Source organism: Phalacrocorax aristotelis, chromosome 8, assembly GCF_949628215.1.
Source record: "Phalacrocorax aristotelis chromosome 8, bGulAri2.1, whole genome shotgun sequence".
In the NCBI taxonomy this organism is placed as follows: Eukaryota; Metazoa; Chordata; class Aves; order Suliformes; family Phalacrocoracidae; genus Phalacrocorax; species Phalacrocorax aristotelis.
The window spans coordinates 16706730-16718921 of NC_134283.1; the positions used below are offsets into that span (position 1 = coordinate 16706730).

General features: G+C 36.6%; 1 protein-coding gene across 2 annotated transcripts in view; it reads left to right on the plus strand.

Moving 5' to 3' along the window:
* ADCY7 (adenylate cyclase 7) overlaps positions 1 to 12112 on the plus strand; it is a 64896-nt gene extending 52784 nt beyond the window's left edge. For both annotated transcript variants that reach the window (XM_075101576.1, XM_075101577.1), the window contains exons 17-27: positions 426 to 563; positions 1750 to 1812; positions 2412 to 2450; positions 3859 to 4022; positions 5255 to 5336; positions 5874 to 6029; positions 6747 to 6893; positions 7339 to 7446; positions 8266 to 8380; positions 8996 to 9120; positions 9236 to 12112. In XM_075101576.1, coding sequence (XP_074957677.1) covers positions 426 to 563; positions 1750 to 1812; positions 2412 to 2450; positions 3859 to 4022; positions 5255 to 5336; positions 5874 to 6029; positions 6747 to 6893; positions 7339 to 7446; positions 8266 to 8380; positions 8996 to 9120; positions 9236 to 9382 — 1284 coding nt within the window. In that variant the 3' untranslated portion in view covers positions 9383 to 12112. The remainder of the gene's footprint in view (positions 1 to 425; positions 564 to 1749; positions 1813 to 2411; positions 2451 to 3858; positions 4023 to 5254; positions 5337 to 5873; positions 6030 to 6746; positions 6894 to 7338; positions 7447 to 8265; positions 8381 to 8995; positions 9121 to 9235) is intronic.
* Positions 12113 to 12192: the final 80 nt, after the last annotated feature.

The following is a 12192-nucleotide window of genomic DNA, read 5'->3' on the forward strand; positions in this document are numbered from 1 at the left end:
TGGAGGATATAAGGATGGCAAGACAGGGGACTGTGACTGGTTTCAATTTAGTCATCTGAAAATATAGTTCCGAATACAACATTATAGCTCTGTAACTAAAAAATATAACATAAGTTTTCACTATATTTTTAGTCACATTTCTCTAGAACTTTCAACCGGATCATAACTTTGTATTTTTAAAGCAGATATTCAGAAAATTTTAGCACCCAGCCTCTTTGAAATAAGGAAGCATTATCTCTGTTTTAAGTTGTGGAAAGGCATTAGGCATTTAATCTGAATGACTAGATTCAGGGTTCTAAATTAGGATTCCAGTGAAGACTCTTGACACTCTCCTGCTGAGAAAAAGTATTTTATATTGAGAAATATTTCTTCCCATGTATCAAAGTGTTATCCATGTTACTGAAACAAACTAATTTTGTTTACAGAAGTGCTGCTCAGAACAGTGTCCCTTCGTGCACCATCTTTGTGCTATCTCAGAAAAGGTAGAAACAATGCCTTTACTCAGGCTTCCTTTAGCAGTCATCACTATAGGTGCCTTGCTGATTATAGCCATTTTTAATTTGGTAAGGAATAACATTATCTTTGTTCTGTGAACTTACTGTAACATCCACAGTTTAAGCAACTTCCTGTATTCTTTTCGTCAAGTACCATGCTTTATGCTGCTTTTTCTAATGTGTGATTTGCAACCTGAGTTAATTTACACAAGGATAATGCACAACATCATGTAAAAGCATTAAAAGTAAAAACTCCCATTTTGTAGAACTAAAAGTGCATGTGACAGACTTGAGCTCTAGTCTATGCCACCTTTTCTTGCTTTCAAGATGGCATTTATAATTAATGTTGGTTGTAACCCTCATCACTAAGATGATTATTGAGCAATTCATTGAGCTACTTGCAGTAGCTAGTAATAATGCAGTTGGGGGAGGGAAGAATATAGCTTGGCTCTCTTTTAAACCTGAAGACATTCTGGGTAGCTACTGTTAGACTAAAATGCAAATGGTGCCTGTCTTTTAACTTAGAGTATTGTATTGCACCTCGGGTACATAAGTTTGAAAAACAACCCTTTGGAGTAACCTCATATTCAAGATCCCTTTGATGTGTGGAATTTGGGTGGTTTTTTTTTTTTATTTGGTGGTTTGCTTTTTTTAAAAAAAAAAAAGCTTTATGTGACATATCATGTTAACAAGTAAACCTATCTGATAGCTAGCTATTAAAAGTGATGTCCTTCTGATCCCACGTGCTTGGTCTGCCATTCTTCTGGTTCCATGGGGAGTTTATTCTGAAAGCTATACTGCAGAAAATACTTAATTTTCTTTTCTGCTGACTTTGGTCCTAGAATTGACTCACAGTGGTGTCATGTGAACACCACCAAAGGCAGCCTAAAAGAAGAAGGGAACAGCAGCTGTGAAACTAGGGGGTGAGACAGAACCACATGTTTGTGCCAGGTAGCTGTTAGATTAGCATAGCCATAATGTGAAACTTCACCCTGAATTAAAAAATAAGTAAATACTTGTCAATTTTAACCTTCTTGCACCTTGTGTGTGCATACCTGTTTAATACAACTATATGGGACATCATCGTATTTCAACATTTATATTCCAGTAGCACTGAAAGGGCAACCAGGTCAGGACTCATCATGTAAGAACAAACTTAAAATTAGTGACTACCTGCTAACAAGTTTATATGGTGGCTTTGTTATTGTGTGGTTTGGTGTTTTTTGTTTTGTTTTTTTTTCTCCAATAATTCAAGACTACTGAAAAGAACAAACCTGAAAACATTACTGGATCAAATGACCTGTGTGCTGCCGCCTCTGTGAGTAGAGTACTGTCTTCATTTCTAAGATTAAAATGAAATGAGTCTTGGATGGTGTGTATAACATAGATGGATGGTAGCATTTTGATATCTTTTCATCTTTTTATAAAGACAGATTTTTAAATCATTGAACTCAAGGACTTACTTGTGCCACAAGGCAGTTCTAGGGATATTTTCTATCATTAGCTATGGCTTTACTGTGCATCTTATAGGATTTTTCAAAAGTCTGGAGTACTCGGCGATAAAGCTGGAGTTTTGGCTTATTTTGGTTACTCAGCATCTTTGAAAGGTGTCCTCTAGCATTTCTATAAGGATAGATTCAGTACTTACTAATGACACAAAAGGATTATTTCTGAGGGTTTAATTTTTTATCTCTCTAATTCCAAAGTAGCATTCTATTTTGAGATCATCCAAATGTTTGAGATGCTCCTTTGTCACCTGGTCACCCCTTTAGATGATGGACATGCTTTTGAACAATGTGCAGCATGTTGTGGGAGGCCCCTTTCATTCAAGTCCTTATCATTCATCATAAGTCACACATATATAAAGCACATTGTACTCATCTGGTAATTTTCTGTTCTTACATGTCTGTAAACCAGCCTTTTGGAAACACAGCTCAATTCTGTGTTGAAGAAATGGTAAGTAGTGAATGCATGTTACTTTAAAACCCAGATCTTTGAATATTGTATATGTTACTGACAGCTGGGAGTTTCTGTTGCTGTATAAAACAGCTTTTTTAGGTATCTGACATCAGAAAAGTTCTTCATGAAATCAAGATGTTTCAGCTGCTGTTGCTGTGCTAAATAAAGTATGGCTTTGCATTTTTTTTTTTGAAAGTTCAGGCTTAAAAGTAGATCTAAAACTTTGAGGAAAAAGCAGTAGAACAGAATGATGATTATGTTAGTGTCTGAGAGAGGAGAGCTGTACTTGCGAGTGTCCCTGTTAAGGTATCTTGATAGAGTGAATGGCCAACAGACCTGTGCCAGTGTTCTCTACTTAGTGACTTCTTTTTCAGAGATTTGGCACTTCAGGGTTATAACTGTGAGTGTTCATTACCTTTTGGAGGTTAGACTCAGTGCCTTTAGGATGATGGAGTTGGTATAATACATGACTATATGGGCTCTGATCTTCAGTTGCCCCAATAATTCGTCTGATTTCATTCACTTCGATAGAAATGTTAACTGATTAGCTAAGAATCTCCCAGTTCCGTGGTAGGTCTGCCCTATTATGGGTGAAAAACTGTGCTTTGTACATAAGAGAAATAAACTCTTGAGGAGCAGAAGCTGACGTAATTTTTTAATTGTTTGTAGACTAAAGTATGCTAGCTCGGCATCTTATACCTGTGCCTGCGGTTGCAGGGAGCACTTGTCTGCACAACACACTTTGTACCACCTGATGGTTTTCGTGCTCCCAACTGCATGCTGACCTTGGACACCACCCCTGGACTGTCATCCCCCTGAGAGATTTTTCAGTAGTTCCATTGTATAATGGCCCTAGCTTGATAATGCTTATTAGCATCAAAGCTCTTATGAAGAAGGCTCTCTAAGGTTGGAGAACACGTCATGGTCTTCACCTGTTACAGGTGGGGGAGATGGGAATGTGGTGTCTGCTTAAGCTTACAAAGGGGGAGCACTGTCAAAAACAGGACCAGAATGCTGGAGTTCCTGGTTCAGAGCCTGTTCACTGGAGACTGAACCTATTTCACGTTAGTTGTGAACTTTAAATAAATAATTGCTTAAATTAATGGACTTCAGAAGATAAATTCTTAGCACTTGTCAGTTTTTATCTGACACTGCTTATGTTGGTGTGATGCTTTTTGTTTAAATCTTTTTGTTTGTCTTTAACAAGGAAGTAAACAAAAACTAGTGTTCAGTTCAGCCTTGTAGTGCAATTAAAAACAAAGCTTTAGGTGTATTTAGCAAGTGATTGTAATTTCTTCTATTTAAATTAAAATGTCCATGAACTTATAACACTTGCTATGGTTTGAAAGTCTCTTATGACTAAAGTCTGAAAAATGCAACTGCTCTTTAAATTCTTCTTTTACAGTATTATGCTTACTGCTGCATTCTGGGGTTCATTGCTTGTTCGGTATTTCTTCAAATGAGCTTCGAACTCAAAGTTCTCCTCCTGTCCATTGCTGTGACTGTATACCTCATCATTTTTAATACCCTTCAGCACAGAAACTTGAGCTTCTATGGCAACAGTACCAGGTGCAGTGTAAAGTTTCTTATAATTGACAATAATGTTTCATTGATGCAGGTTTTAGATTTCTGTACACTTACTGAAATATTGAAATTTCAAAATCATGTAAGTCAGACATTACAAACCCTTCTGTAAAGTTAATGACATGGAAATAATGTTAGATGATATCACCTCTGTTTTTTTATAGAAGGTTTGTTTTCTGAAGAATTGAGTCATGCTTTCTGAGATCTCTGGAAGCTTATCTTATATTAGAGACTAGGAGGTAGAATATTAATCTCATAATAAGGTTGATCTTCTGTTAAGCTATGAAGAAAAGCCTTGCTAAAAGTGTGATGCTGTGCTTGCAAGACCTTGCTAGTCAATAGGATAGTGAATTCTTAATTTACTTATCTCACTAAGTGCACATATTTTGAAAAATAACAGCAATTTATGTGATTGAATTGAAGAAACTATGAAAATACGTAAGAGAAATCATATGTAGAAGGGTTTTACTGTTTATTTGTAAGTCTGTTTCTCAGATTCCCAGTATAGTCTCATAGCTGAAGATTAGGATAAATTTATTTTGCAGAGGCTGTGAGCTGTCAGCACAGCTTAAAAAAGCCTAAATGAGCTCTTAATCTAGTTTCTTCATCCCAGGCTATTCATATAATGAGAATTTGGTTTGATACATTTGTGAAAATTAGTAGATGTGGTAAGACAGGCTGATCTTACCATGAAATATGAGTGGTGTCTCAGATTTGTATGCAACTACGTACAGGTGTGACTTAATGGCTGTTTTCGTTTTAGCAATTCAGGGTTTCATTTGTTATCCTCTTCACTTCTACAAATAAGATTCTCCTCCTACTTCAAGTTTTTGTTGGCTCTGTTTTTGTGGGGCAGTGTGGGGAGAAAAGCTGCAACCCAGTGCAAAGGAAATTAAGATGGCTCCATTATGATAAAACTGTGTTTGCTTGAACATCTCACTACAATAGCTACTTAACAAGGTTTCAGCACCCATTTTGTCATTACATGACATGCGGTTCATCTACTGAGCTGAATGACAAACCTTTATCATTCTTAGGGTAGGAACTGTAACCGGACAGCTACTGGCACGAATGAATGATGGCCTTGGTGGTGTATGTCTGAACAAAGACACCCTCTTCTTCTATGCTCTTCTTTCCTCACCCTTCCCCCCACCAGCCCTTAATCATGTGGATTTTCTTAAAAGATACATATGACTCTGTATTGCTCTCTTTTTCAGGCTTTTCATCAAAAAGCCAAGGATGATGACTAATTTATATCTGGTTCTGTTTTACATAACCCTAATTTTACTTGCAAAATGGGTATGTATTAAAAAAGCAATAGGTTAGTTCTTTTTTACTTGCAGCAAGTTGATTTAAATAAAATGCAAAAGTACTGTTCATTGAAATTTTGCACTAAATTAGTATATATTTTAATTTTTTATATGCTTGTACGTAGTTATAGATAATGCAAGAATTTCTACTGTGAAAGGGTGGAAACATTTTTATATTTTTGATAGTGTTTGCATTACAGAAGTCAAAACTTTAAAATTCTTCCAATTTGGATCTATCTGTATTTATATGTCAATATTAATCCTAAATCAAGGCAGTAATTCAAGATAAAAATAATCACCATATTATTAAAATGTCATTTTGGTAAATACACCTGGTCGTTCCCAAATGACATTTATTCATACTGGCTTCTTCCTATTTTTATGACCTTCATTCTCAAAGCACATTTTTCATAACTCTGTAGGCTTGAAGAAACTTTATTGCTACTACACTTTTTGAATAAATTGACTAATATTTTTTAGAAATATATTATATGGATTTAATTTACCATACTTGGTTCCTTTGCAGATTGACTATTACTGTCGACTGGACTGTCTGTGGAAGAATAAGTTTAAAAAAGAACATGAACAGTTTGAAACGATGGAGAATGTTAACAGGCTTTTGCTGGAAAACGTACTTCCAGCACATGTTGCTGCCTATTTCATTGGTGAAAAACGAAATGAGGTGTGCTTAATCTGTACTATGTGAAGGACAGTGAATTGGGCTTCTGTGATGTAGAACATCATGCTAACAAACACACAGAAGGCTATATGGTTCTGTACTCTTTGCTTCTTGTTTGTATCCCAAGACCTTTGTGAACCCAGGAATCTGCTATCCAGGTGGCCTCAAAAAAATGCAAACTTTAATGTCAGTCTCTGATATCGGTTTTCAGAATTGGTAGTTCAGCTTCAGGTCACGTTTTGAGTTTGGCAAATATTTAAAAAGGATTTACTGCTGTCCAAAGATGGTATTTTACCAGAGAAGATAGGCCTTCTTTTTAAAGAAGTTACTTGAGGAACAGGTAGTATTTCCTTGGTAACAACCCCAGTGAGAAGTTCATTGATAATGATTTTTTTTTTTTTTAAAGTCATCCATCTTACTCTGCCAGCATGTCATCAGAATAAATATTGCTGATTTCACAGCCATGGTAAGTGTTATAAGACTGGCGCTGTCCAGAATAGATGAGAATATTGAAGATACGTAGGTATCTCAGCTTTTCCTTAGGCAAATCAACTTCATTAATGTTTCTAATAGACTAAGAGATGCCCACTGTAAAGTATTGTAGCTCACTTCATAGGAAAACCATAATTTGATTACTGGTTACAAACAATAGTCATAGTTTTGAATACCTGTGGTGGAAGGTGACTGCTGACAATGTGTGGCTATATTGTTTTCCTGTAGGACTGGTACCATCAATCTTACGATTGTGTGTGTGTCATGTTTGCATCAGTACCTGATTTTAAGGTGTTTTATACTGAATGTGATGTCAATAAAGAAGGCCTGGAATGCTTGCGGCTGTTAAATGAAATCATTGCTGATTTTGATGAGGTAATTAAGCTTCTGGCAAAAACGGACCAGATTACTTATTCACTGCCAAATAAAATGTTTCACTAGATCTGTGAGCATTAGAGGGGGGAAAAAGACTGTCATGCTGAACTAATATTCTGAGTTCAGCCCTGCAATCTGGAAAGATATATTCCCATCTGATGGGGTTTTTCAGTTATACAATCTAATGCATTAATAGTATGGTTCGAAAGTCCTGAATTTCAGGACTTTGTTTCAGTAATTCAGTGATTAATTTCTTTTATAAGCAGGTAGAGCAAAACTGTGAAACTAATCTCCAGTACTTTCTTTTCTGACCTACATGTGATTGATAGTATCCCTAGAGATGTTTAATGCTTATTGTAGACAGTATAAGATAAATGCGTTCAGTGTTAAATCCCACACTGAAATATGGTACTAAAGTCTCAAGTTTCTGTGTTCTTTCAAACAGCTCTTGTTAAAACCTAAATTTAGTGGTGTTGAAAAAATAAAAACCATTGGAAGCACTTACATGGCAGCAGCTGGTCTCAGTGTTATGCCAGGCCAAGAGAACAACCAGGTACGTTGTCTCTGAAACCTGCCTTCTGTATTCTGTGTGTACATAGGTGCGTTTCAAAGTAACAAAACGTAATGTGAAATAAGAGAAAGTAAATCACCAAGAGTGACTTTCTGAAATGTGGAAAAAGATTATAAAAGTGTATTGTCTCCTGTTGAATTCACTATTGATCTCCTAGTTCCATTTTTTTTCCTAAGCAGGTATTAAGTCTGTAATCCCAGCATACTTTTTACATCTTTAATCTTTGATTCTAGTATCTTAACATTTCTAGATGCATAACCGAATAGCTCTAATAATAGGGGAGTCAAGGAGTGGCTGCCAAAGAAAAGGCCATCTCAGAACTGCACAGTAAGCTTTTTGTGATACCTGAGAACTGGCACAAAAAGAGAATCCTTAAGTGCCACACTAGATCTGAATCTGAAACTGTTTGCCACCCAGAAGAATTAAAACCAACTTCTATACTCATGCTCACTTTCACTACAGCAGGTCCCTGTATGACATTAGGATGCACGTGTGAAATATATAGAAAACATGTAAAATTAGATCTGGAATACCTAAAGGACAGACATAAATTCATTATAAAATTTAATCATATCATATGCTTGTTGCCTCCTAGCCATTCCAATTTAATTTAATGTGTTTTTTTTAAAATCCATTTTGAATGTATGTTAGAACTGTGTACTTCTGCACAGTTACAAGAATGAGTGGTCTACTTCTTATAAATATATACTTTATTCAATAATAGTACTGGGTTGGAATAGTAGTCTGACACAACCTTCTCTCTTGTAATTTGATCATTAATATGTGTTATGAATTGCATAGGAAAAGGAAAGACAGCATGCTCACATTGGGATTATGGTGGAATATGGAATTGCCTTGATGAGCAAGCTGGATGGCATCAACCGACATTCCTTTAACAATTTCCGCTTACGTATTGGTAAGTTCAGTTTGTGAAGAACATGAACTCTGCAGTTCTGTAAAAATTACAAATGAGGTAGGATATCTTAGGTAAATTGCTGTGGAGCCCTTCTTAACACTGAACACAGCATCTGGATGATTCTGAAATGCTGAACAGCCGAAGGTAGCATTGTCCAGTCTAGCTTGTACATGTGCCAAGCTCTGCCATGATGGGCCTTTCCAGTCACTGGAGGGAGCGATATGGAAACTGCAGCTGGATGAGTCTGGAGAAGATGACAGGTGCGGATGAGGAGGGAATTACCCTGTTATTAACTGTAGACTACAGACAGTATTGTCATTACACAAATGTTTATTTATGTATATTAAAAGGAGAAAAGGAAGAACTTTGTTTTAGCATGAACTTTGCCATAGCTCTTTCTCAGACTTCCCTTTTTACAATTAATGAGTCACTTCACATCTCCTGAGCCTCAGTACTAATACTTATAGAATAGTGGTAATACTGACTGCTAGAAATGTGTTGCAGGGTTAAGTTTTGGGATTCTTTTCTCTCAAGCACGTGACTTATGGCTAATAATGAAGTTAGATATCATGTAACTTTCTACTTCATTAATGGCACTTTTTTTTGTCTATACAGGGATAAATCATGGCCCTGTGATTGCTGGTGTGATTGGTGCCCGGAAACCTCAGTATGATATCTGGGGCAACACTGTTAATGTTGCTAGCCGAATGGAGAGTACGGGGGAACTTGGGAAAATCCAGGTAAACATACAAGCCTTGGAATGTCTAGGAAATTATTTCTAATTGGTTACGGATTTTTTAAAATGTGAATAATCGGAAGAATTTCACAAGAGTTTCTAATTCTTTTCACACAAAGGTCACGGAAGAAACGAGTAAAATCCTACAGGAGTTGGGATATTCATGTGAATGTAGGGGACTCATTAATGTCAAAGGCAAGGGAGAACTGAGGACTTACTTTGTTTGCACTGAAACTGCCAAATTCCAGGGTATCGGACTGAACTGAGGCTACGATGAAGTTAATCAAATAGACTTAGAACTGCCTCCCTTCTGTGAAGACTTAGAATTTCCCTCCTTATGTGAAGGACTTTATTCTAAAAACATATATATACTATTCCTATTTCTTCTACACCTCAAGATAAGAGAATGATTATTTTTTTGAAAGAAGTTCTGAAAAGCTCCTAGAAGACATGCCAACAGCAGTCTGAAAAAGACTGCCTTTTCCTGAAATAATTTGAGGATTTACCTGGAATTGCCATGAAGCATTTTCAATTAGCTTCTTTCCTTACCTGCACCGTGGGAGTCTTAACAGTTCTAGTAACAACATACGTGGATGCACTGTAGAACTCATTACCACGTTAAAACATTCCACTGCTTCATTCTTTGACACAGACCTGCTTACAGTACTGCTTTCGTCACAGATGTGTGAGATGATCCTCTGGGCACTGCATATCCTGCTTCTAATGCTAAACAGACTTTACGGCAGAAGACAGCTGAGTAATGGAAAAAGGAATGCAAGTAAACTCAAATGTATCATATAACAACTGTGCTGAGCTCCTTTTGGGGAAAAAAAAAATTAATTGAACAGTGTCAGATCACTTATCTTCACCTCTTCCACAGCAGTACCTTGTATTACACAGTTGTTTTCATGACCAACAGCTGCTCAGAAATAATTACGATCCAGTTAAGAGTGTTCATACTATATTACATATTCTCCTTTGTATTTCTGTGCCTCTGTATTTAGTATCTGCATGCACATTTTATACAGTCGCTAAGAGAATGTCTTTAAAATTCTGGCTTTCAATTTTAAAAAATACACCCAACCTTGAGGAGCACTGAGCATCTGCAGTGTATCCTGTATGCTGCATTAGACAGGCTCTGATAGCAGTGTCTGTCGCTGACACCCGGCAGGAATGCTGCATGCTGACTGCATTCTTGAGGGCACTTATGGAAGAAAAAATAATCTGGTTTGAATGTTTGGAAACTGAAGAACAGAATGAATAAGATAGTATTACAAACAGTAGCAGATACCGTTTAAACAGAACTGCATCTGAGGTGGGTTTTGGGGGATTTTTCTATTCTTGTTGCTTTAATTTGACTGGCCACTGGCTGGTTTATGGCAATGCAGTTTTTAAAGGCAATGCAGTTTCTGATACAAACTGGTTTTGAAGGTTAGAAAACGATGCATGGAGAAAACATTCATAATGGATGTGTTTCAGCAGAGCCTCAATACTGGAAGTATGCACAGAGCAATAGCGAGGAGATCACAGAAATGGGCTTGCTGTAAATTAGCTTAGTTTGTAAAGTTTTAAAGCTGTTAATGGCTTTTGCTAATTTCTAAATTAGCATTTTTCGACTTAAAGCAATCTGTTTTCTGTTGGTGGAGATGATAGTGTTTTGTAAGGCTAACGTCCTGTGCCCAATCCCATGCATGAGGTAAGGATGGATCCCCCCGATATGCCACCTGTAGTATGACTGACCAGCACAGTGATTAATGAGTTCAACATCTGTTTTGTTAAGCCTTACCCTTCTGCAAACAAAGCAGCATTTACTAGTATTTCTGGGTTTAGTACTAAACCGTACTGGAGAAGTGTTTAACAAGCAGTCCTATGCATCACTGCTGCTTTCTAATTACAGTGTAATTTTTAGAAGATGAAGCGAGTATGTTTCAGGACAGGAACAAATCTAAATGTTGTCCAACTGTGGATTAAAAATTGTGCTTATAGCCTTTGTCAATTTGGTAGGTCAAAACTGTGTGCGTAGTACATCTCCAACAAAAGAGCATGTTAGAAACTCTTAGTTTGAGGCTGTCTGGTTCATGTGTGGACTCTGCTGAAGAGGAAGTTTCATACTCAGTGACTTGTCAGTTATAAGGTCAGTGTTGTAGTTCAAACAGCTTTTGCTACCCTTGTATGTTGTATATTTGTAGTAGCAGATGCTCAGCAAGCATTTCTTTTGAGATATCTGTTTATTGTTTTATAAAGACCATGCATGTGTCAAAGGCTCATTTCAGCAGTCTTTGATGTCATATGTAAGATAAAGTGACTATTCAAAATATATTCATGAGACAAAAAGTGCATTATGCCTATATATAGAGCTGGCTCTGAAGTGTTTCTGTTCACAGACCTAGTGGAGTGTAGATGCAAGTTATCTATGAAAGAAAACTTGCTGTCTGCAACAGAATTTTGAAATGCTTTTGTTTACATTATATTGCCTGTCAGGCTAGTAACTTGTTTGGGTGTTAACTCCAATGTAACCATAAGACAGAAGTGGTATGAAGAGCTGTAGCTTTCAGACTGGAAGATGTTGGGGTTTGTTGCAGTTTCAGAAGAATTGTGTGCGCTTACAGCGCTTGCTTAATGTTCGTGTACTGTGCCAGGCGTACCTGGAGAAGATATCAACCATGTGTAATGAAAAAGGGGTTGTACCTGACGATGACCACCTCATTTCTCATCAGAACTGGAACTGTATATCATGAGCTACATTAACCACAGAAGTAGTATAATTTGAGATTCAACTGTATTTAATTGTTTTCAGCCATCCTTTAGAAAGTGAACGGTGAAATTTAAGATAGAGGAAATAACCTGGTTAGAAAAATCTTCCTTACAGCATTGTTTTTCTAAACTGAAAAAATGGCACTGTATCTAATTTGAAGAGCTAATAACATCTTGAATTAGCATTCTAGTATAAAGAAAAACTTTTGTTTTAACATTAAATAAAAAACTCCTGGAACTTATTTGGTTTTGCTATTATTTTGATCAAGATTACCATGAAAAAGACATGTATTTCTTACACCCCTATAGACTTAATGATATT